This window comes from Sceloporus occidentalis, unplaced genomic scaffold (genome assembly GCF_023333645.1).
Source record: "Sceloporus occidentalis isolate IW3139 unplaced genomic scaffold, rSceOcc1.0.p SCAF_6, whole genome shotgun sequence".
Classification (NCBI taxonomy): Eukaryota; Metazoa; Chordata; class Lepidosauria; order Squamata; family Phrynosomatidae; genus Sceloporus; species Sceloporus occidentalis.
This window is the reverse complement of record NW_028316986.1, coordinates 112,392,192-112,417,433: the sequence shown is the minus strand read 5'-3', so window position 1 is coordinate 112,417,433 and position 25,242 is coordinate 112,392,192. Positions and strand designations below refer to the sequence as shown.

Below are 25,242 nucleotides of genomic sequence, written 5' to 3'. Positions count from 1 at the left end.
GTTCCATCTTCAAGCCACTGCACCACACCCCTTACCTGTCACTGCCATTGCATCTGCTCTGAAGGCCCTTGCTACATTTACATGGCCCAGTGTCCCCTTCTAATGTCACAGGTGGGGGCCTTCAGAGCAGACATGACTGAGGCAGTAGGTATGGGGTATGTAAGGCCAGAATATGCCAGAATCTTTAACCAATTTCAGATAGTGATTTCACATATTGATTTCTCCTACAGTTAGTAACATAGCTTTCCAAATAGCTGGGAAACTATGGTTAATAGAAGATTTCTTGGATTAACTGTGTGTGCCATATCAAGAAATGAGGAAAGAAAAGGTGTGAATTTAGAGCATGCAGGGACATCATTCTCATATATGTCTTTTTATTAAGAGAAAATATCCACAAGTTGTATTTGTAAAATAGAATAAAGGGAAATGATTCTTAGAATGTCTATATTTATTTCTGAACGAACAGAATCAATAGAGTTGGAAGAGACCACAAGGGCCACCCAGTTCAACCCACATTCTGCCATGCAGGAATAAGCAATCCAAACACCCCCGACAGATGGCTAAGTATCCAGCCTCTGTTTAAAAACCACCAAAGAAGGAGACTCCACCTCAATCCAAGGGAGTGCATTGTCTTAATATAATTCTCTTAACAGCTAGGATATTTTTAATTTCACTGAAAAACGTTAGTTCAAATTATTTAGAGAAATAATAAACGTTTTGAAGCCAAAAAGGTACTAATTTAGGTCATCAGATCAAATAAATTGCAGAGGCCAAATCTGATAACTCTGTGTGTTTGAAAAAGTTAAGAACACTAGGAAGCAACCAAGCTCTCTTTAAATCAAGTTTTCAGTTTCACTTCAGTTGGAAGTAAATAGTAAAGGTAAAGGTATTCCTCTTTGACAAGAATGTCAAGCCGTGTCTGAATGTTGGGGTCAGTGCTCATTTCCGTTACTAACCTGAAGAGCCAGCATTGTCAAAGACTCTGTGCTCATGTAGCCAGCATGATGGCACAGAATGCTGTTACTTTCCCATCAAAGTGGTACCTATCTATCTACTTGCATTTACATGCTTCTGAACTGCTAGGTTGGCAGAAGGTGGGACTAGTAATGGGAGCTCACCCCATCACACAGTGCTTGGGCCTCAAACTGCCAACCTGCTGATCTTGCAATCAATAGAATCAGTGTCTTAAACACTTCAGCCACCGCACCCCCTGGAAGTAAATAGTTCCCAATAAAACTTCTGTTATAAACATGCCTTTGCAGTGCTTGATTTTTATTGGCTAAAAAAAAGTAAGAATATACAAAGAAAAAGATTTGATGCAAACATTTTTACCATGTTGTTTGTAATACATAAACCTTTATTTTTATACAAGCAATATTACTTTTACTCAGACATTTTATGTCTTGCATCTAAAGCAACAAAATAATCTGCAACAGTATAGATTTCTTTCTCTTGCAATTGAAATTTCAAGCAGTGTCAAAATTCTACTACTCCAGTGATTCAAAAATAAAATTTTCTGTATGTAATGTGTCTATAGATCTTGTTTACTCACATGTTACATTCTCACAGGCAGAATAGCGTAAACAATTTCAGATGTATTATATTAATACCCGTGTTTGCAGTTCTATTTAGTTTATCACAGATTTCCCTTTTCAGCACAAGTGTAGAAGTTTAGGAAACTTCATAATACCCCAGAGTGAAACATAATCACATTCTTATTTAGCCCTAAGGAGATGGACATTATCAATAAGTTAAATTACCTTCAGCTTTGCCTCAGGATGTTCACATGCCTGAAGCATTCTATCCTCTCTTGGTAATATACTGTTTGCTTGCCAGATTTCTTAGCCCACTATTCTAATTTGCTCTATTCCTTTAGAGTTACTAATACTCTACCGAAACGTACGTCTTCAAAAAAAATTAACAAAAAATAGTAATCTACATAGTTTTAAATGGACATTCTAGAACTAGCCCCCACCTGGAAGCATACATTAAAATCAAAGTAATGCTATCTGAAGGCTAAAATCCAAGGCAACCTACTCATTGGTGACATCAGTAAGATTTAATAAGACATTTTGCAGAATGCAGCATAATAAAATGTTAATGGAATTAACTTTCAGATGGCAGATTAATTCAGAAGAGTTATTCAAGTGCCAAATAATACACCTCCCTTCTTAGATTTTTGCCCTATAGGAAAAGGAAGTAACCCTTTAGTAAACTACTAACTCTAGTCCTAACTTTCATGGTTTCCAAAATTTCTGCAACCAACTAAGCATGAAAGAATTAGCATTTTCTCTATTATAGACAACATTTTCTATATTTGCCAGGTTTGTGTACAATATGAGCTACAATTATGCAAAAAGATAGCTACTTCATTTTTTTTTTTTACTTCATAACTTCTAGTTAGAGATGTAAAGACCCGGGGGGGGGGGGGGGGGAATAGGACAATCCAGCCATATCCCCCAGAAAATATGAAAAAAATGGATTGTGGAATATTGTCTTGCAGAATAATGAATAAAATGTTTAAGGTAAGGTGTTCATACACTTACTCCCCAAAGTTATTTCTAAAAACTATGTAACAAGAACTCTTTTAAAAAACAAGATCCCAAATCCACAAAAGAGTGATAACTTTATTGGCCAGCCAAAAATGAACAAAACACATAATACAAGCTTTCAAAGCTCCACTGGCTTCATCATCAGGCAAAATATATTAAAAAATCACACAGTCCGACAAAAAGTGGTGGTGTTGGAGTCACAAGCCTACATTTTGTTGGTTTTGAGGGATTTCAATGTAGGCAAAAGTCATGCCTCTTTTGGCCCTGTGGGAACCAAGACAAAAGACAATAAAAATTTAATTTAAATCTGGAATCTGCAGTTTAGGGAAGGCTATTTACAGTTCTCAACCAGAGAGCTCTAGCACCTCACCAAACTACAAACTCCAGGATTCCATAGGATGGATAGCAGTTTAAAGCAGAACTGTAGTACTGCAATTGTTATTGAATGGGTTGCTGGTCATAGCCTACTTTTCTCAGTTCTTTTTACAAGAAATGAGTGCTTTATATTTACTTGATGCTATGGTGTACTGGAAGAGGCAAAGTAATTTTCTCTGTTTTACTAATATTGCTTCTGCTGTATTTATTTTTATTTACTTTATTGGTCCTTACAGTTCAGGACCTTGAATTAGAAGTAAATTATACAATGACATGCTGAAGCTATCCATAACTGATCAGACGCAGGATGACGCTCTGATATCCAGAACACCATTCAATGGCTTCAACATGTCATTATATATATATCTATATTAAAAGTAACTTTACATATTCTGCTGCATTTGCAAAGCCATCTATGGAAAATTTTCTCTGTGTAATTTACTGTTACTGTACTAGAACAATCTTAATAAGGGGAAAATGCATTCAATAGCTCCCGAATCCCTCCTGGGGTAGGGCAAGATTTTCTAGTATTTACCACAATTCATCATCACTCACCTGCTAAAGGCAGAAAGGGAAATGGTTCCTCTGTTCCCTGCCCAAGATAAATTCAGCCACTGGACAAGGATACAACGAGACTGTAGGTGTTCCAATGCTGTGTCATTTATCCTTGCCCAATAAGGCTGCAAACTGAGGTGAATATACTGTAAAGGATCACAACAGTGTTGATAGAGTAGTTTACATGTCTGTGACAGTCGACACAGATCTGGAACTGTAAGGTGACTCAAAACCAGTTGGATAAGCTGAATTGGAAAAACACACACAAACAGATCAGACTGACTGATACACAATATTAAAATGTTAACTTTCATTCTAGTTAAGTTAATTATAACATAGATCTTTCCCTTCCCATTACATTCCAACTACTTCATGTTGGGGGCGAAAGGCATTCCCAGTCATTTTTCTATTTTGTGCTCGCTTCCTCTTTTTAAAGTTTCTAAACTGTAGACATTGACTTTTTCAAACTCTGGTTTTCTACCTTTAAGATTTGTTTGTTTTTTTTTTGTACATCAGAAAAATGGAAATGTTTCTGATTCGCACCTCTTTGCATATATACAACCTCTTTTCACATGGAGGTACAAGATCAGCTATTTTACAAAATGAACTCTATCTGGCATGATCTGACTGATGTATTTCCAAGTCCTGTTAATTTCAGTAGGAGAATTAAACACAGGTTTAATTTACTTCCATTAAAGTTAATGGAGCTAGATTTTGATGAATATAAAGAGAAATGCACACAACTCATCTATAACTTACTCTTCTGACATTAAAACAAGACTCAAGTATAACATCTTAAGTACATATTTTAAGTTCACATGTACACATTAGAAAAATCAAGTTTGCCATTAATATATGTAATGAAATGCTTGGGACCAGAAGTGTTCTGTATTTCAGATTTGTTTTCCAGAATTTGAAATACCTTTGCATATACATAATTAGATGTAATGAAGTTGGAGAGAGACTGAGAAGCTGTGAAATGGCAGGTGTGGATTCCCGCCATAATAGGAAAATTGTTCGAAGAGAAGAAAATGTTGCTTTTCCTATTTCTCTGTCATAGTTGGTTAGTTAGTAAGGCCATGAAAATGTGATAATATCCCTTTTAACTAATTTCATTTTTAATGCATCTGATAACCCATATAACACTAACTCTGCATCAGAGATAAAGATCTCTTCTCAGTATCACCAGAAAAGCTAATCCCACTTTAGACTAGAATTATATTTCATAACACCTAAAATGAAAAGGGTATAATGAAATGTCACTAGGACTATGACATTAGGATGTAACTGAAGTACTTTTTGCTTTCAGTTAAACAAAGATAACAGTTTCCAAGCCCATGTGCTAAGACCCATTAATCTTTACTAGTTTAGAGCCTGATATCTGACATATATATGTGTGTGTACCCTAACGTAAAACACAATTTCTCCAAAAGCTGCTGCATACATGGTTTTCAAAACAAATCATATAACATGCATCATTTCTTTCAAACCCACTGTGATTATTACACATTATTGGGGGGAGGGAGGGGGATGGCAGCTGCTATCTATTTTTGATGTTTCTTCATTTAAAATACCCAGTTTACATAACAGTGAAAGAACTATGGAAGGACTTTTAAAATCTTCTCAAAAACTACAAAAGGTTTTCATAATGACTGTGGTGATCATCTTAGCTGATGGAGGATTTAAAATGATAACCTTATCTCTTTCCAAAAAGGAAAAAAAATTCACACATTGTGAGTAAATAAATGATTGATATAATAAAATTTCACAAACTGGGACTAATTTCTTCTATAATAAAGACAAGTGAATGAACAAACATGTTCATTTTTAAAAGCATTTTGCATAATAGTCAAATGTTACATTATTTTTAAGAGTCCTATAACAAATCAAAGGAATAGAGAAGAAAATCTTTACTCTGGACAACTGAGAATTAACAGATTTATGCTGATTTTTTTTTTCTTACACTGGCACTATCATTCTGTGGTGTGGGTTTGTGTACTCCTGTGAGGCAAAGCACTATGCTGTCAGTAGCACTGCTACTGGTAGGACCACTAAGCCAAACAGTTTTTCAGAGAAGAGTCAGACTAAATGTGTCAACCCCTTAACACAAAGAGGGTAAGTTATTGGGTAGAAGCAATTGTAGGTGGTAACTCTGGTGGAGAATCTCTTTGGAAACTACCAGGTACTAGCAGACAATAGATCACAGACCAACACTTTGGCCACCATTGCGAGTAGCATTGCTATAAAGAACATCTCTGTAGAATTTACATACCACAGAAAGAACCATGCAAAGCACTAAGGAGAAATAAATCACAAGGAATAAATGGCAAATCAATAGAGCTGTTTCAAATTATATAGATGGAAACTATCTAAATTATAACAAAAACCTGCAAACAAATATGGGAAACAAAACCATGTCCCAGGGATTGGAAACACCCAAAATGCATTCTAAGAAGATGTCTTTCCCCCAGGAAAGAGGACTGTTGTAACAATTGGGTCACTGCATCAAACTTGCTTTGCAAAGTGATGCTCAAGCTTTTACAAGAAAGCCTTTTGCCATTTATGGAGTCAGAAATGTCAGATGCCCAAGCTGGATCAAGAAAAGGAAGAGGTATTCAAGACCATATTGCAAACATTTGGTGCAGTGTACCAAATGATTTCAGAAGAAAACCCACTGACGATTTATAGATTAGAGCAAAGCCTTTGATAGTAGAGACCATGCAACTATACGGATCACTCTAAAAGAAAGATGGATGCCACAGCTTTTTATTGTCCTGTTGCTTAACCTATATTCTGGAAAAAGAGGCCACTCTCATGGAACATGGCTGCACTTTATCACATACATTTAATTTATACCTAGAACATATCACACAGAAAGCAGAATTAGAGGGAAAAGGTTAGAAACATGGGAGAAGGAACATCAATAATTTACAATTTGCCAATGACATTATATTACTAGCATAAAATAGCAAAGACTTGGAACAACATGAAAGTCATGGAAGAAAATGCAGAAGTAGGGTTACAATTGAAAAATGAAATAAAATTAAGATTACAAATGAATTACATAATAAAGTAGGAGAAATCACAAGACTTGGAAGGGCAGCTATGAAAAAACTACATAAGATCTTCAACTGTCCTCAAGATATATCATTAAATGCCAAAAGCCAGATTCATTGATGGTTCAGTATTCCCAAGTTCTATGTAAGGGTACAAAAACTGGATTATGAAGAATGCTGACAGGAAAAGAATCAACCCATTTGAAATGTCGTGCTGGATTAGCATTACGTAGATACCAAGGACTGCCATAAAGACAAATAAATGGGTCTGAGAAGAAATCATGCCTGAAATCTCCCTTGAATCCTAATTGACTAAACGGAGGCTATTATATTTTGGACATGTCATGAAACAATCTGACTCTGTGGAAACAAATAAATACTTAGTAAAGGGGAAGACATTAGGAAAAGAAGACCATATTACAAATGGCCTGCTTAATCAAGAAAGCTGGTGCCCTGACTCTGCAAGACCTCAGCAGGGCTGTTGTTGACCAGGACAATTTGAGGTTTCCCACGCAAAGGGTCACCACAAGTCAAAACTGATAATGGTGAACCACAACAACACTAGATTTTTAGTATTTTGATGAATACTTGTATTTGTATAACACTGTGAGAAGAACACATTCAGAGGTAGCTGTGTTGACCATTTAACAAATCCAAACAATAAACCAACAGTGATACCTTTATTGGCCATCTGAAATGCACAATATGCTTGTTGTAAGTTTTCGAAGCTTCATGCAGTTCTTCATCAGGCAAGATGTTACAAATCAAACAGGAGAAAAAAACCAATTAGAGATGTTAGTCAGATGCCTGCACGTTGTTTCTGTAAAGATGGTATGCTAGGGAAGGTATCTTTTGCAGGCATTTCAGTTGGCCAATTAAAGTATCACTGATGGATTTTTGTTTGGAACTGTGAGAAGAACACAGAGTTTACTAACATATACTAAGCTTATGATATTTTACAAAAAAAAAACCCCATACAATTGCAAGAGCCATACATGAAGTCATTAACCCTTATAATATAAATTGTTATTGCAATTCCACTTCATCCTAATAAGAAGCCCAATTTCTTTACCTCATAAGGCAATTTATCAAAGTATCCATTAGTTGTCCATTCCCTGAAGCCAGCAACACTGAACTGTTTATTAAGACTGTCCATACTGCAGCTGTTTCTCTCTTCATCTTCATCATTACCCAGATCATTCATACCAATAACTGAAGTATTATGTGAAAGTACAGGCCTCTCTCTTAAGCCATGTAGAACTACTGCATCCAATTCAGTGTAATAATCCAAAAGGGAACTGTTTATTTCCAGTCGTATTAAATTTGTAGGAAAGTTTATCTGTTTGATACTAGGCATAAATTGACGTGCTTGAGATGAATTCACCTTGGAAGGTGGCTCAGACCAAAGGGTTTCCCACCTATAAAAAAAAAAGCATGTATAGAACATTAATGTTATGAAAAATGAATACTCTCATTAACAATATTAAGTTCATTTGCAAACAAATATAACAAAACAGATGCAGATTACCCAGAACTCTACCAGTGAATCCAGATTTACCTTGGACCCACTCATGGAAGAGGGCATGCTCAAGAAACGTTCCAAGCCAGTTTTAAATAAAAAGAGCTGAGACAGTCACAGAATGAAGTAAGAAAATGTCAGAATAATGTTTTGAGGGAAAATACATCTTCTGTTGATGTTATGCTTGATGTCAAAACGTACCTTGCACTTGAAACATGAATGCTATGTTCAATTGCTAATGGAAAAAAGCGATTAGTGCCAACTTCCTATCATAATAATACTGTATGGCAGTCCAACTGTTACTATTTAAGTTTTATGCACAACAGTTATGCTGAGCTGGTAATGTACTAGGAAATAATGACATAGAAGATGAGTTACCTGAGAGACATAAATTTCAAAGTCACTCTCTAGAGTGTAATGTCAAACATTTTTACAGTGCACCCATGTCATACACGGGCATGCCATACGTGTGACAGAATTAGCAATGGCACGCATGCCCATGGTGTGCGCACCACGCCATGTGCATGAGCCCCATTGTTTTTAATGGGGCTTGAGCATATGTAATATTTCTCTTATGCAGAAAGGGGGGTCCCAGAATGGATCCCCGCATAAGGGAAGGGCTGACTGTATGACAAAAACTGCTACAATTTCTAGCAAATGTATGGCGCGTTACAGACCACCCCTTTGGGGCGGCCTGTAGGCGCGCCTTTCCCCGGTGTATCAGGGCCTCAGTGGCCAGAACGGCAGCCGCTGAGGCCCCGATCCGCCGCTTTCCAGGCTGCGGTGAGGAGGAGAAAGGGGCCGCTTGGCCCCTTTCTCCCTTGCGTTGCTGGGCGCAGCCGTCTGAAGGCTGCGCCCAGCGACGCAAACCAGCGACGCAAACCAGGGAGGAGCTCTGAAATGGAGCTCCTTCCTGCTCCGCGCAAAGGGCACATTAAGCGCCCTCGTGCGGAGTGACGACGTCACACCCACGCCGCCCCGTATAGAGACGGCGCAGTCGTGACATCGTCATGGCGGCCCCCATGTGGAAAGGGCGCCGCCATTTTGTACCGACTCAGCACCACCCCTTCCTAACCCTAGTACGGACTGAGTCCGTACTTAAAGGTCTGTTTGTAATGGGCCTATGTTTCATGATATGAGGCAACACCACACAGGGAAGTTTAAAAGCAAATTTAAAAGTAAATGTGTTGACTAGATAAAGAGAAAAGGAGCAGAAAACAGACACAGACTACACAAAACAGAAAAAGGTTATTTCAAAGGTAATCCTCAAAACAACACCAAAAAAACCACAACACCTTTTCCCCCATTTCATTCTGATTGCAACCGCACATACAAATCTGATCTACATTGTGGTTGCAAAATTTGTTCCAAATTAACAGAACCACTCATGACAGCCTAAAATCTGACTTAATTGCAAAATTGTAGGACATAAAAGGGTAAGAAAAGTTTAGGGAATCAGAGAAGGTAAGAGTACAAGCTCCTAGAAACATCTGCAGCTTCTTCTGTTTTTTTTTTAAAAAAACAAAAACATTTTCTTAGTATGGAAGTAGATATTACAGAAAATTATCAGACAACTCTTGAAAGCATCAGGCCTGTACCTCCTTCTCCCTCTGTCATGTTACCTCTCAGTATAATCAAAAGATGATATCATGTTCGCTGTACCACACTTCACTGAATGCCCCTTCTGGCAGCAGGGAAACCCACTACATGCCAATATCAGATGACAAGTTGAGAACAATATGCCACAGAGAGAGGAAGACACACAAAGTTTGTGCAGCCTGGTGCAATTCTGTATCGTTTGTTACGTCAATTTCTTCTTTATTCATCTGTATATATGCTATTATTGGGGGCGGGCATTAGAAAAATTCATCTATCATTAAAGGTCTATTAGAAGATAGAACTTTGATGTTTGTATGGAAACTGATATATCTGATTGAATACCATTTGCTGGGGAGATCTAATGCCATCATACTCTGACCCTTGATCACAGTGGGAAGCAGGATGCTCAGTTACATGGATAACTGACATGATCTAACATTCTTCTTGCTATTTTAAATGCTTGCAGAAGGCCAGAGAGTAGCGTTATATGGATCTCTCCAATCCATTTGTTTGTTCTGGTATCGCAGAATTATAGAAATTTGTCTATTCATAAATTAATTGCTTTTTTAAAAAAAAAAATGCAAACACAGTGTGCAGCTGAACTCCTAAATACTTTATCTGTACTTATGTACATTTAGCCCTACACAAGGTGCATATGGGTATGCATCTTCATCCTTTTTCTGTATGGTATACTGCAAAGAACAACATGGTACGCATAAAGTTTAGAGAAGTTTCATTAAAATGTATATTGAGAATCTTACACGGGATCTTAGTCATCCAGGACAACTGCAAGATATCAGGAAATGAAATAAATTCTGTGCCTCAAGCTGAAGAAAGCAGTACTTATTAAATCTTTGCAATGCTTTAATAAATTCCTTAGTCAATTGTTTGCACAATTCCTTACGTATCTGTTAAATCTGAGGATGAAACTTTCATTTATGTAGGTTTACCTGAGTAACAAGATACTCAAGCCAAGACAGATCTATGAATAAATATGTTAAGAATATTTTTGTTATATGAAATATAGAAATAAATCTAAGGGCTTGAATTTCTTCATTAAGCTGGATTTCTTTAGACTCTACTTCATCAGCTATTCAGCTAGAATAAAACAGTCCCATCAACATTGTCAGTATGAAGCACACATAGAAGAGCGAAGTGAAATTTGCTCCTAGCACCCAACTATTTCAGCTGTTATCCTTCACTATAGCAATTGTTAGGATATAGAGTTACAAGGAAAATGCACAATGTGGGTTTTAATAGTAACCAGGCATTGAAGGATTACTGTGAGGCATAATAATTAGGCATTTAAACAGGAAGTGACATCAAAAGGATAGTCAACAAGTGCTATAAGTACTATAGAATGCTGCCAGTCTGAAAAGTCACTCAGGAGGGTGACTGGATCCTTTGTGACACAGAGGGAGAGGCAAGTCCTAGTAGCCTCACGGACCCTTTGCTAGAGTAGTGACGAGCATTGTACCTCAAAGAGGGTTGTTACTAGTGCGGATGGTGGATGGTGTGGATGTAATTATTGTTGTACACAGTGGAACTCCTTCTAAGAATAAAAGCCTCATTTGAGAGAAGTTTACAGTGTCTCTTTGCTCATTAAGAAAGGGAGAGGTGTTTCTCCAGCTCACAAGCTGCTGACTAAAGTCATGAAGGGGGAAAATCTGATGCTAAACGTTGACATGTTGCCTCACGTGCTGCACAATATCAAAAGCGTTTTAACAGCAACTGCTACATACATGTAATTTAACATATACCATTCCAGTTTGAACATTAAAGCACACCAAAACTAATCTGACTAATGAGAAAACAGATTGGAAGCCTGAATCCTCAGTTAATTGTGGGGCAATTCACGTTTCCTAAGGCTTCAGCATTTGTTTAGGAAGCAAAATTTTTAAATATCAAAATAATATCAAATCTACTGTATATAACTCGTGACAAGTTGACTCCATGTATAAGTCGAGGACAGGTTTTAGGGACAAAATTTTAGATTTTGGTATGACCTGGGGATAAGTTGAGGGTACAACTTAGGGGCATGTAACAAAGGATGTAAATGACAAAGCGCCCCACACACATGCACTTTCTCCTTGCAAAATGCAATTGGGGCTGTTTCCTTCCTCCCTGGAAAAAAGGGAGACATACATGCACTCTCTCCTTGTAAAATGCAATCGTGGCTCTTTCCTTCCTTTTTCAGGGAGCAGGGAAAAAGCCCCAACTGCTTTTTGCAAGGCACACATGTGTGTGTATATGTCTCCCTCTTTCCCAGGGAGCAGGGAAAGAGCCCCCATTGCTTTTGGCAAGGCACGTGTGTCTCCTTCTTTCCCTCCTCTCTGGAAAAGAGAGGAGGGGTGAGGAAAGCAACTGGGACTCTTTCCCTCTTTCCTGGGAAAGAGGGAGACATACACACGCGCCTTGAAAAAAGCAATCTGGGCTCTTTCCTTGTTCCCTGGGAAAGGAGGGACACTCACAAACTCACAAGCCATTTCTTTCTCAGTGCTATTACTGTACTGACCTGTATATAAGTATACCCAGGATTCTGGGGTCAGGTTATTAGCATAAATTTTGACTTATAGATGAGTATATATGGTAAGTCTACTAGAGATTAGCTTTCATCTACACAGTAGTGGAAGAACATACTCCAGTCTGACATTGCTTTTCTGAGAACAGAAACTGACTAAAATAGCAAAACAAAGCAAGTACTGTATCTTGCAATTTAAGAAAATTTTACTAATGCCTTATCTACACATGCATAGGGAGCCTACATCCTAACAACCATACATACTCCACTATAAATCAATCTCATCTATAAATCGAGGGCAGGTTTTTGGGTCTAAACTATGGAATTTGGCATGACCCATGGATAAGTAGAGGGTTAAAGTCTGGGGCTCGGCACAGGCCTTTTTGTATCCACAGTGGCTCTTTGAGAGGCGAGCCTTCACCCCTCCTCCTCCTCTGCCACCTCCACTTGTCTCTCTCATCAGGAGAAAGCCGGGCAGCAGAGGAGACTTGAAGGATGAGCATTCTTCAACCTCTTCCTTGGCCACCCAGCCCTCTCCTTGGGAGAAAGCTGGATGGCTAAGAAGCCTTGAGGGGTGAGTGTTCACCTGTCTTTCTCTTCCCACCACTGGCCCTCTCCTCGGGAGAAAGCTGGGCAGTGGAGGAGCCCTGAGGAGCAAGCATTTGCCCATCCTCCTCCTTTGCTGCCCTCTCATCAGAAGAAAGTGTTGGATCTCTAATGTGCTCACTGCTGTTTCAGGAGCCAACTTTCAGCGCAATCTGAGGATGATATACTCAGATGCAGCTCAAACAATACGCTGTTGACACCCAAATACATTTCTCCATGCTTCGGACTACTGCAACGACTAAGGATGGCATCTCTCCTCTGTCTAAAAGCGGTAATGGACTGGATGACAAAAAACAGACTAAAACTGAATCCAGAGAAAATGGAGGTACTTGCTATAGGGACCCCTAATCCAGGTATGGAGAAATGTCAACCGGTTCTGGATGGGGTCACACTACCCCGAAAGGACTGTGTTCACAGCTTGGGAGTACTCCCAAATGACAGCTCAAATAGACGCGGCAGTTAGGAGTGCTTGTTATCAGCTTCGGCTGATACGCCAGCTGTGACCCTACCTGGAGCCAGGGGACCTAGAATTGTTAGTACACACACTGGTAATCTCTCGACTACACTCCTGTAATGCACTCTACATGGGGCTACCCTTCTGCCTAGTTCGGAAACTTCAATTAGTTCAAAATATGGCAGCCAGATTGGTTGCCGGAAAATCTAGAGGCGATCATATAACACCAATCCTAAAACCCCTGCACTAGCTGCCTATTAGTTTCCAAACACAGTACAAGGTGTTGGTAATTACCTTTAAAGCCTCAAATGGCTTGGGTCCAGCTTACTTGCGAGAATGCCTCCTTCCATACAATCTACACTGCACATTCAGGTCCTCTGGGGAAAATTTTCTGCAACCAATAAAAACCAGGTTGGCTGTAGTTACCCAGAGGGCCTTTTCATCGGCTCCTAAATTATGGAATGGCCTGTCAGAAGAGATCCGACATATCACCAATCTTGATGGCTTTAAGAAAGCCGTCAAAACGGATCTCTTCCAACAGGCCTTCTCTGACTGATCATCTTATTCCCACTGATATGGATTACCTTGACTACCCCAAGATGTCTTGCACAAATTTTGATGTTTTAGTGATTTTAATATGATTTTATAATGTTGATGTTGTATGTATGCATTTTATTATTGTTTTTATTATTGTAATTTTTTACTGTTATAACCCGCCTCGATCCATTGGAGAGGTGGGATGATAATAATAATAATAATAATAATAATAAATTAATTAATTATTATACAATAACATAGCAGACTACAGAAGCAAAAAATCCAGATATAGGTATTGGCAATGCACTGACCACTTTCCACACTGAAAAAAATAACTGACAGACACTGTTGATTTCATCCAAGTCCTTGCAGGTTCTTTATCTTGAGTTGCAATACATACAAATATTTGCAAACTCTCCTCGCCAACTCCCATCAACTTCTCCGTCAGTAGTACATCAGTTGACAGATTAAATCCAACCCACAAGCTATCCAACCCACACTGATCCACATGAATCCAACCGGACCAACCCGCCCCAATTCAACAATCCACACATGACCTGTCTCCTGGTCCACTTATATACAGTATTAGTTGTGAGTCATAATCTGCTGCCTCACAACATGATACAACCTCAGCAGAGTCTCCATCATTCCATGTGATCTGACTCAACATTCTATGGCAGTCCCACAGGATATGACACCACCTGTCAATCAAAATATTTTCACAATTACTTAAAAGAATATTTTTCTAACAGAAAGTGGGTGGTGCGGCAGCCTGGAGGAGTGAGTGTTCGCTCCTCTTCCTTTGTTATCATCTGGCTCTCTCCTTCAGAGAAAGCTAGGTGGCTAAGGAGCCTTGAGGGGCAAGTGTTCACCTGTGTTCCTCTCGCCATCACTGACCTTCTCCTCGGTAAAAAGCTGGGCAACGGAGAGGCAAGCATTTGTCCATACTGCTCCTCCCCTGCCTGGCTCTCTCCTTGGAGGAAAGTGGGTGGCGGAGGAGTCTTGAGAAGTGAGTGTACAATCTTCTTCCTTCACTATCACCTGGCTCTCTTCTCGGGAGAAAGCTCGGTGGCAAAGGAGCCTTGAGGAGTGAGTGTTCACTCCTCCTCCTTTGCTACCACCTGGCTTTCTTCTCAGGAGAAAGCTGGATGGTGGAGGAGATTTGAAGGGGTGAGCGTTTACATATAATAACATAAACACATAACATAAAATAATATATTTTAAGATTTCTGTCTTTAATTTTCCCATTGTATTTGCATGGAAGAAGAGCATTCAGTCCAAGCCAGTGCAGTGTTTTAACCTATTAACAAGATCTGTTTCTCAAAAACTGTGGTCACCAGAATTATAAAGATGGACTTCCTTAATAGCTACATCCAAAAACTCCATCAAGGAAGGTTACACCGGACCTCTCCCAGCTATTCTTCTGCGGCTTTTAATATTTTAATGTAATCTGTGTTTTAATGTTCTATCTAGTCTGAATCCACACAAGACCTATACTGCAGCTCCAGTGCACAGCAGTCTGCCTCAGTTTGACACTGTTAATCGCTCTCACACACATTTTAATCTAAATTCTATAATTTATTTTGAAAGTCATGCAGTTCCCTCACATTGAAAGAGGGTTTCTGCCATGTTCACATCTTCATTGTATCAGATTATTTTAAGTCATGGCAGGAAGGGTCTCAAAGGGGTTTATCTTGGCATTCACATGTGGCAAGCATGGTGTCAACATTTTTTTTTAGTTCAGTGTATGCATGTATGCAGATATTCACGTATTTGAATATGCATATTTGAATATGCAAAGGGATACCTCCCTTTCAGAGGCCCTACGAGCCTTCTGATATTCAAATACCCCTTCGTGCCAAAACCTGCCCACTCCCCACCCAGTGAATGTAACTTTAAAAAAAAAAAAGGTAACATCATCTGGGTAACCATCCAACAACCTATCCATTCACCACCCCACCAAGCTTCCGAGTTCCCCATGCATGCAACCAAGCAAATAATGGTATCAATGTAATACACCAACCTACTCAGACAGAACTGACTTAACTATAAATCCAAACAAGAACAACATAAAAATGACAAAATATGGGATGCTCTTACAGGTGGCCTTTCTGCCCTGGTCTCAGAACAATCCAAAACAACAGAGGTTGTTTTGTACAAGCCCAGTTCAAAGTCCAAAAATGGTACAATTGGTAAGTTCTCCAAATCTAAACAAGTCCACCTTTTCCTCTCCCAGTCGCCAAGTAGAAATGTGATTTGAACCATGTTTTTTATGCTTCTGTATAAATCTTCAGTCATGAAAATAAGACAAAACAAGAATAATTTTTTAAAAGCATGACATTCTAATTTCAAAAATTTAACATTTCCTTTTCCGGGAAAGAAAGAATAGGAATTACCTTACTTCAGCGCACAGATTTTGGGAATATGGACTTGCAGAACATGCCAAAATCCTAATGACAGCACCAGGGTGATATGTTTCCAGAACACGTATTGCTGTAGGATACACTTGCTCCTCAAAAGCAAGTTCTACATAGTCTTGACTGTGGAAATCGGGTGGTGTCCTTGTGAAAGGTGCCCGTGCACTAGGGCACATTTCCCACCATGTTCCATAAGTTCTAAATACTGCAGTCTGCGTGAAGTCACCAGAGCTAGGGTACACATTAGGAGTTCCTGCCAAATTCCACATGGTATATGACATGCTGTTTTCACTACCATAATGAGAACTGAAATCCAACACTTCTTTGGCATACTGGACTAATTCCACATCAATAGGTAAGGTTCTGTGTGATTCAATGGCTCTCCGGTTGTTCATTTGCTCTCCTCTTGTAGCTGTCCTAGCTTGGCGCCGAAGGCAAATATAATAAAACATGCTCAGGACTGTCAACATGGGAAATGCTGGTGACATCCAGATAGATAGTATATGTCTAAAGATCAAGACACATGCATTGTGGGATGTTTTAGTAAACACCAAGGGACCTGAATAAAAACAAAAACAACAAAGCATAGTCAATTAATCCCAAAAATCAACAACTGTTATTTTTACTGGCAACAGCTTGTCAGTTTTAAGTTGGCACTGCAATGGATAAATATTGGTATTACTTGGGAAGAACCATTACTAAAACACCTAATCTAAGCATTAGTGTTTAATGTATCTGAGATTATTTTAAAAGTAAACCATGAAAATAAAACTTTTAAATTTCACATCACTCTCACAGTAGAAATAATGAAAAAGCATGCAACCTATCTCATCCTCAGCATCTTGAACTCTATTGAGAACAACATTTATGACCCTGGGCAATGAGAGATTCTAGCAATCACTGTAGAACTGTAGCAAAACCTTGGGAAAAGTTTGTGGAAAAGACAAAAAAGTTGATACAGGTAGATAGGATAACTATGCTATCCATTAATGCATACTTCAAGCACTATGGTGACTGTCAGACCATTGTGGTACAAAGGTCCTGCAGAATGCATACCATCCCAGACACAGAAGAAATGCCATAATTATTGCAGTAAATGCTACTCAGCTTGAATCATTTGTGTCTGAATACAGAAAACAGCCATTATCAAGAACAGCTAGATAACTCCATGTTTTATCCACCACATACATTTACTACTAGTCCCATATGCATTGAGATGACTGGCTAGAAGTAAAACAAGTAGCAACATCTTGTTTAATTAACTATGGTCCCATACAGACAGGCCAAAATAAAGCTGCTTCGGGTCACTTTGGAGGTACAGTAGAGTCTCGATTATCCGACCTTCGATAATCCGACATTCCAGATTATCCAGCGTCACTGCTCAGTGATTTCTTTACAGTTTCAGAGGACTGAACTGTTTATACTGTACAGTACGTACTGTACATCACAATGTTGCTCGGTGATTTCTTTACATTTCCAGAGGACTGAATTGTTTATACATTACAATGTTGCTACTGTAATGTTACTGCAATGTTACTTTTACTGTTACTGCAGTAAAACTTCAAAACGTTTGCAATTCATAGTGATTTCAAGGCTTTTCTTGGACCCTCCGGATTATCCAACATTTTCAGCTATCCGACAATCAGCCTGCCCATTTATGTTGGATAATTGAGACTCTACTGTATGCTGTTTCAATGATGCATGCATCCTAAGAGTCCGGAAGCTGCATCAAAGCCACACTCTAGTCCTTAGGACTGGAGCATGGCTTTGGCACGGCTTCCGGACTCTTAGTATGCATGCATAATTGAAACAGCATATCTCCAAAGTGACCCAAAGCAGCCTTATTTTGGCCTGTCTGTATGGGGCCTCTGATACCAGTATGTGGCCCAGACCTAACATGCCTGATTTAAATATGCATATCTTTAGGCACACATGAAGATCTTCCCTATGTGGTGGTAACTGCACAGCAACTGAACAAAAAGTGAGTACAGTGGGCCCTTCTTATCCATGGAGGTTCTGTATTGTCTCCCCTGCCATGAATGGCAAAAAATGCAGGACCTCAAGTCCCACGGTTTTCAATGGCAGCGCATGCATGTGCAGCTGCTCTGCATGCACACCCATTAAATTCATTGAGCTTGCCATGTGCAGATGTTCAGACCTGTGGATAGCAAGCCCACGGTTGGGGCGTGTGTGCTGTTCTGTCAATGTAAGCTGATAAAATTGGCCTGAAAATCTCAGTCATGTCTGCCTGCAGCCCAGGCAAGAAAAAACTACCAGCACAGACTGAGGACCACCCACCCCAACAAAAAAATCAGTAGACTTAAAAAAAAAATTCAGTTGGGTCCACCAGATCTTAGTTCTGTTCTATATATCCATCATTGCAAAACTGTCTGAAAAAGAACTCAGTGAAGACTCTCCTTAGGGAAGGAAATAACTTAAAATGAGGTAGGCACGATTCAAGGCTTAGGTAATGGTTTCAGCAAAGTTTCAGCAAAAAGTATTCAGAAGCAGCATTCCATAAGATGAGAACAGGAACGTAATTTCTCTAAGAGGTGAAGCAGACGAGTGGTTTGGAGTGGCCTGTGGCCGCTCCAGCCCCAATCAGCTCCTGATGGGCAGGTGACTGTGGCAACTGCATGGACCGCTCTGAAAGTGGGCTGCCACCATGGTATCAAAAGAGCTGCCAGCAATTTTACAGTCAAAAATAAGATAGTATGTATAAAAGCATTTTAAAAAAAAGACTATTTTTCCACTGTTCAGAAACATCATCATAAAGAGTTATAAGCATGATGAGCATATATGGTAAGCACTTTAAAAAATAGTCTGTATTTTAAGCAGCCATGTAGCAAATTCTCACACACATGCACACAGACAGCAGATAGATATAGTTTCTTGTCAACAGAAAGAAATTAATCATATCATAAGAACACTACAAAGGTATGTGTTCAAAGTGTTTTAGTAATCCCAGAATTATATTAACCTTGAGAAAGATACTTCTGTACAGACTTATGAGTCAAAACGTCCCCAAATTAATCTTCTTGCCTCAGCTTTTAGCAGTTTATCTTCAATGGCAAACAGAAGAGGCAGTGCCTGTAACCTGTTGGAGTCTGTAACAAGGATGACAAAATCTGTCTTAAAATAGATGCAGCATTTGTGTAGCATTTACTAGAACATGCCCACTGGACTAAATGGTGTCTGCATTTGAAAAGGAACCTTTTTTTCTTAACAAAACAAGAGATGACCATAGCAGCCTTCCTCATTTCAATACTACTAATGTTTAAGACACTAACAATGCAATCCTATATTTGCTGCTGTTTATCCAGAGGCAAACCTCAGTTCAACCAGGGTTACACATAGTTCTGTATACAGGATTGCAACTTTAATCTATTTAAGTAAAAGAGGGAATAGGTTTTCATTCTGACAGCCAAATTACACCAAATGGATAAGGAGCAATCTTCTATTCCCGCTGCACCCAAAAAAACTCATCCAGAAGCTAGGGCAACCTGCTGACATCATCCTTCAGGCAGTCTGGAGGGCTGCAACAGTGAGGGAAAGGAGTTCTGTTGTACTGGCCAGCAGGATGCTTGAATCCGTGCTTGTAATGTTTATAAATTTACTTTCTACCAGTTGGGCTGATAGATGGATCACAGACAATCAAGAGGCGTGTCAAAATGGCAGACTTAGATGAGCTAAAGTTGATATCAGTCAGTCTCAAACTAGAGAACATGGAAAACTGGGCCAATACCATTTTCCATATTTATTTTTGGTAGTTGGCAGCAAGTTATGGCTAAGTCAAAATTCCTTGCTGACGGTTTACTATATCATTCCACTTCTCTTAAATAATAAATTACAGTGGGCCCTCGCCTTACGCGGGGATCCATTCCGGATCCCTCCATGTAAGGCGAATTCCGCCTATGCTCAAGCCCCATTGTAAACAATAGAGCTCGTGCATGGCGGTGCGGCAGTGCAGCGGCGCGCAGGGCGCAACGGGCGCATGCGCCCATTCAATTGAATGGGACGCGCCGCCCCTTCCGCCCCACGCGCGCCTCGCGGCTTGAGCACGTATGCTCAAGCCACGTAAGGCGCGCCCGCGTCATACACGGGCACGCTGTATAACATAACTTCAATGTTTTTTCCAAATCAAAATTGTCTTCAAAGCAGAGTACAGGCACCTCAGTCCAACAGCATAAACACAATTCAGAATTACTGAACTCAACAAACAAGTTCATCTCAATGAATTCTGCTGACCCCAAGGCTCCATGATAGGCAATACAGCCCCCAACTCATGACAATGCCTACCCTTGCTACAAATGATCATGACAGATCACGCACCAGCCAGATTTGGCCTATAAGTGTCTCCTCATGAATAAAAGTAATACGTGTTTCTCCTGCTAATTCTCCTCCCAGTCTAAACAAAACAAACCTACATCCATAGAAGATCTTCCTTCTCAGGCAATTATAATTATCCTCTGAATTCTATTCTATTAGAACAATCCAAACTTCCCCTATCTGTGCCATTCCTGAACAATTGTTCTTCACAGATAAGCCACCTTCTGATTTGAACAATTTCAGCTCCCTCTTCTTCCTCCTTTTATCATCTCTTTACTCTCTACAACATACAAAGTAACAGTTAAAATTATCTTCCACGCTTATCTTTCACTAGCAATACGAACCAAAGGTGGACGCCTTTATGAATTCTTATGCAGCTGTATTTCATCAGGATCCTCTCTTGAAATTATTTTGTTTAAGAATAGTCACTCTTAGGTCAGAAGAACAGTGTCCTGGAAGAGTGATCTGTTTACTCCAGGATATCAGAGAAATTGCACATCTCTCTCACAAGCTTTGTGTGATAGCCCTGAATCTGCTTACAGACTTTATTTACCAGCAAAAGGAGGCCTTGCAACAGAGCTTCAGACCCAGAAATCAGATCCAGTGCCAGATCCAAATGCCAACCTTATCTCCACATCAACTAGTCTGCCAAGACCGTTACAAGACCTGACTACATCATTCACACCATGGTTCATATATATCTTCTCATCCTCCTGTATGATTTGCCACAATTTCTCAACAAGACCCTACTGCATTGCCCTAGGATAAATAGTTCACTCTCTGAAGAAAAGAATAAATTATCACAACTCTTAACATCAGAAATCGCAATATTCAAAAGTGTGGAAGGGGAAAGATACCTGCCATAATACAGGTTTGATGACAGAAATGCTGCAAAATACTAAACGATAACAGGCATGTGCCTTTAGCAGCTCAGGGCAGAACCCATCACAAAAACATAGGCATAATATACACTGGACAGCTGCATCACACTGTTGTAAAGATTACCAAGCAAATGTACAGCGAGCAGTTTAAACACTTGAGAAGTGTAATAAGAGTATTTTCCTTCACTTTAGCCTCGCTCTGTGCACATGAGACACAAATCTCTTTCCACCATCAAAAAAAAAAAAAAACATTTTGGGGCTTTAGCCTAAATTCTGTCCCCCCCCCCCTTATAAATTAGTACATTCATAACCAGAAAGCAAAATAAGCAGTAGAGACAAGAGGCACCCAATCTTCACACTGGGGATCAGTTTGTAAAGACCTTAGGACCCAGGGGGGATATTTATTAATATCATCAGCTTCATTTATACACCAGCCTTCCCCCAAAAGGTATAGAAATGCTGCTCCTTGGTAAAGAGGGCAAGTGGATCACATGCAGAGACTGGTTTCCAGTGAATGCGCCTTTCAGAAGCCAACAAAACAGGATTCAGGAAGACAGTGAGAGGAATGGTTATCCTCCTCCCATTTCTTCCCACCAGGCCTTGAAAAGCTCAAAGGGGAGAGCAGGGCATGCCCCTGAGGAAAGAGGGTCTGGTTGGGTTTCTGCCCATCCTAAGCCCATATAATAATGACATTTATGGAGCACTGGCACTAATGGGCCATGAAAGACAGCTGGCGGTTCTTTGTTGGCTTTTACTATTTCCACTCTCAATGGAGAAATTTGACACCACTTTGTGTAGCTCTGTCCTACGGAGTCTACACCCTTTGCTGCCGAGCAGGGTGGCTGCCACGCTGAACTGCAAATCCCAGGATGGAGCCATGGCACTTGGAGTGGTGGCAAACTGCACTGGCATTACTTCAGTGTGAGGAGACCAAGGCCACCATAGGAGAGGAACTTTTCTTGTCTCTTTCCTTCTGTCCTCAGAGCCTCACATGTACCAGAAGTTCATGGAGTTATTTTAGTTTATTGGGTTTTAACCTCCCCCACCAAGCTATGTTATAAAAATCTTGCAAATACCCCCAGGCATTTAGAAACAACCGCCTAATTTATTATTTGCTCAGGTTTCCAAAGTAGCGTTCTATCCAAAAGAAGGGTACTACCAGAGGGAAAAGTAGAGCTTGTAACACAAAACTGACGCCTGTCTCCTCTGGCCAAAAGTGTTCCTCTTTAGAGCTTCAGACAATCTAAGCAGGGTATTCCACCCCACACCTCCTTTTTAGGTTATAGTCTGTGAGCAGTGGTTCTCAACCTTTGGGCCTCCAGGTGTTTTGGACTTCAATTCCCAGAAGTCCCAGTCTGTATGCTCATTGTTCAGGAATTCTGGGAGTTGAAGTCTCAAAAAAATCTAGAGGACCAAAGGTTGCGAACCACTGCTGTATACAGAGGGGGCTGTTTTAGGAAAGGGGTTAACTCTAGACTTTTTAAATCTTATTTTGGGATGTACTTCTGCAGGCCCTGGGCTTCCCTGAAAAACACACACACACATATATACATACATACATACACATACATACATACATATATGTATATATACATATATACACTTGTCCCTCCATATTTGCCAGGGGTAGGGGCACAAGACCCCATATTCAGAAAAGCCGCAAATAACAAAAACCCAATGTTTTTACCTGAGAGGACACCTCTCTAGGAATCTCTAGGTCTTCCAGTGCAACTCTGTGGTCAACGTCTGACAGACACTGACCATAGAACCGCACTGGAGGAGCTACAAATGCCTGGTAGAGTATTCTCTCTAGGAAATCTCTAGGTCTTTCAGTGCAACTTTTAGTTAAGGTTGACCATAGAGTTGCACTGAGGACCTAGATATTCCTAGGAGAACATATTAATCAAATCTGTGAATAATCAAATCCGCAAATATCAAAGCTGCAAATATGGAGGGATGAGTGTATATGTATTCCCCATACATACTCCCCAGTGATTCTCTTATTCCTACTGTTCTGCTGGCATTCACACCTCTAGTATGCTAGTACAGTGTGCCCTTTTTTTACACGGGGATCTGTTCTGGACACCACCACCACCCCTGCCGCATTAAAAACCATGTATGCTTGAGCCTCATTGAAAATAATGGGGCTTGTGTATGCTGTGGTGGCACAGGCATATGCCCCATTATTCTTAATGGGACATGCTGCCCCTTGCTCCTGCAGGCTCCCTAGTGGCTTTCAGCATATGACATGGGCGCACTGTAAATCCACTATGGCAATAATGGCAGTGATTGTGAGCGCAAGCCACAAAGTCTGGTCACTACCTGGCACCTTCCCATGTCTCCCATTTGCTACACTGACTGAGCATGAAGGGCCTTGTAATTCGGTACACTGAGAGCGTCAGTTGTGGAAAGCTATTGATATGCGCCCTGCCTGTGTGTTAAGGAGTCTACTTCGGATCCTAGAAAATCAGAAATGTTTGGCACACCAGATTAGACTGTCAAGAATGCAAATCTGTGACCCAAAAGGAAGAAGGCATTGCTTAATGTCACCCTTGAGGAAGGGAGGCGTCATGGACTGTTGCTCTGTACCTTCAAGCTGTTTCCAGCTTATGGCGACTCTATCACCGGCTTTTCTTGTCAGAATCGTACACAGAGAGATCTTGTAGCAGCCTTGGGACCGATTAAAAGCAACCGGCAGCATGAGTTTTTGTAGACTTCAGTCCACTTCCTCAGATGCATTTGGTGGAGTGGAAGCCAGGCACAGACCTATATATGCCACTGGCATGTGAGGATCAGACCCCATCCTTGTTCAGCACAGGCGAGTCCCATTGCAAAACTGGATCTGCCACTTCATCTCCAAACACAAAGGATTTGTAATTTGGACTGACACATATATAGGTATACGTCCCTGGCTTCCACGCCACCAGATGCATCTGAGGAAGGAGACTGAAGCCTAGGAAAAGCCCGTGCTGCCATTTCGTTCTTTCAGGGAGTCTCACACAGCCAACTCCAGCTCCCAGAATTCCACAGCCTTGAGCCAGAAAAGAAAAACAGGGTTAAAGCGGTGCCAAACCGGGTTATTATTCCTCCAGTGTGGATGCAGCCAAGGAAGAAGGACCCACCTGAAGAACCAGAAAAGGGCGACGGCGCTGGGCTTTGTTGGCCGGCCGGGTGAGCCCCCCAACAACAACAACAACAACAACAACAACACCGCCTTGCGATGGGTCCCTGTTGCTGGAGGAGGAGGAGGAGGAGGAGGAGGCGGGGCCTTTCGCTGCTGTCGCTGCTTACAGCCGTAGACACAGAGCACAGACCCCTCCTCCTCCTCCTCCTCCTCCTCCTCCCTGCTGCGAAAGGGAACGGCGCGCGCTCACAGAAAGGCCAACGGCCGCAGAGTCCTCCAACGTTCCACGCCCCTTGGGCTGCGCGCGCAACCAGTGAGTCGCGAGCCAATGGGAGGGGTTAATTCTCTCTCTGACGAAGAGGCGGAGCTCCCCCATAAAAGGGAGGGAGGCGCAGTCGGCCAGGGTTGTGGGATGGCACACGCGTGCGCATGCGCACAGGGAGTAGGAGGTGGTAAAACAAAATGGAGGCGGGGCTTGGAGGTGGGGTTTAAAAGCTACAGGGAGCAGCAGCAGCAGCAGAGTGAAGACCAGGGCTGGAGCCTTCCCTTCCTAAGTTTGCGTTTGTTCGTTGTTTCCTGAACGTCCAACATTTTTGGAGTGCCTTGGTTCTCCTCCTCCTCCTCCAACTTCGTGGTTTTTGCATATGGCCCAAAGGGGCCAGCCCTTCCTCCTTTTCCAGGACATGTCTTACATTCAGATTTAGTTATAAGGAAAAG

At 40.7% G+C, this 25,242-nt stretch overlaps 1 protein-coding gene across 3 annotated transcripts in view; it reads right to left on the bottom strand.

Moving 5' to 3' along the window:
- LOC149311273 (F-box/LRR-repeat protein 4-like) overlaps positions 1–24,715 on the bottom strand; it is a 42,318-nt gene extending 17,603 nt beyond the window's left edge. The window contains exons 1-5 of one of the 3 annotated variants that reach the window (XM_089530696.1): positions 24,524–24,605; positions 19,172–19,298; positions 16,171–16,750; positions 7,611–7,956; positions 3,483–3,727 (exon numbers count right to left, since the gene is read on the bottom strand). In XM_089530696.1, the coding sequence (XP_089386822.1) occupies positions 3,483–3,727; positions 7,611–7,956; positions 16,171–16,679 (1,100 nt within the window). In that variant the 5' untranslated portion in view covers positions 16,680–16,750; positions 19,172–19,298; positions 24,524–24,605. Of the gene's footprint in view, positions 1–3,482; positions 3,728–7,610; positions 7,957–16,170; positions 16,751–19,171; positions 19,299–23,990; positions 24,187–24,523 lie in introns of those variants that run through there. The other 2 variants (XM_089530697.1, XM_089530698.1) reach the window with 2 other exon arrangements.
- Between the last annotated feature and the right edge of the window lie 527 nt (positions 24,716–25,242).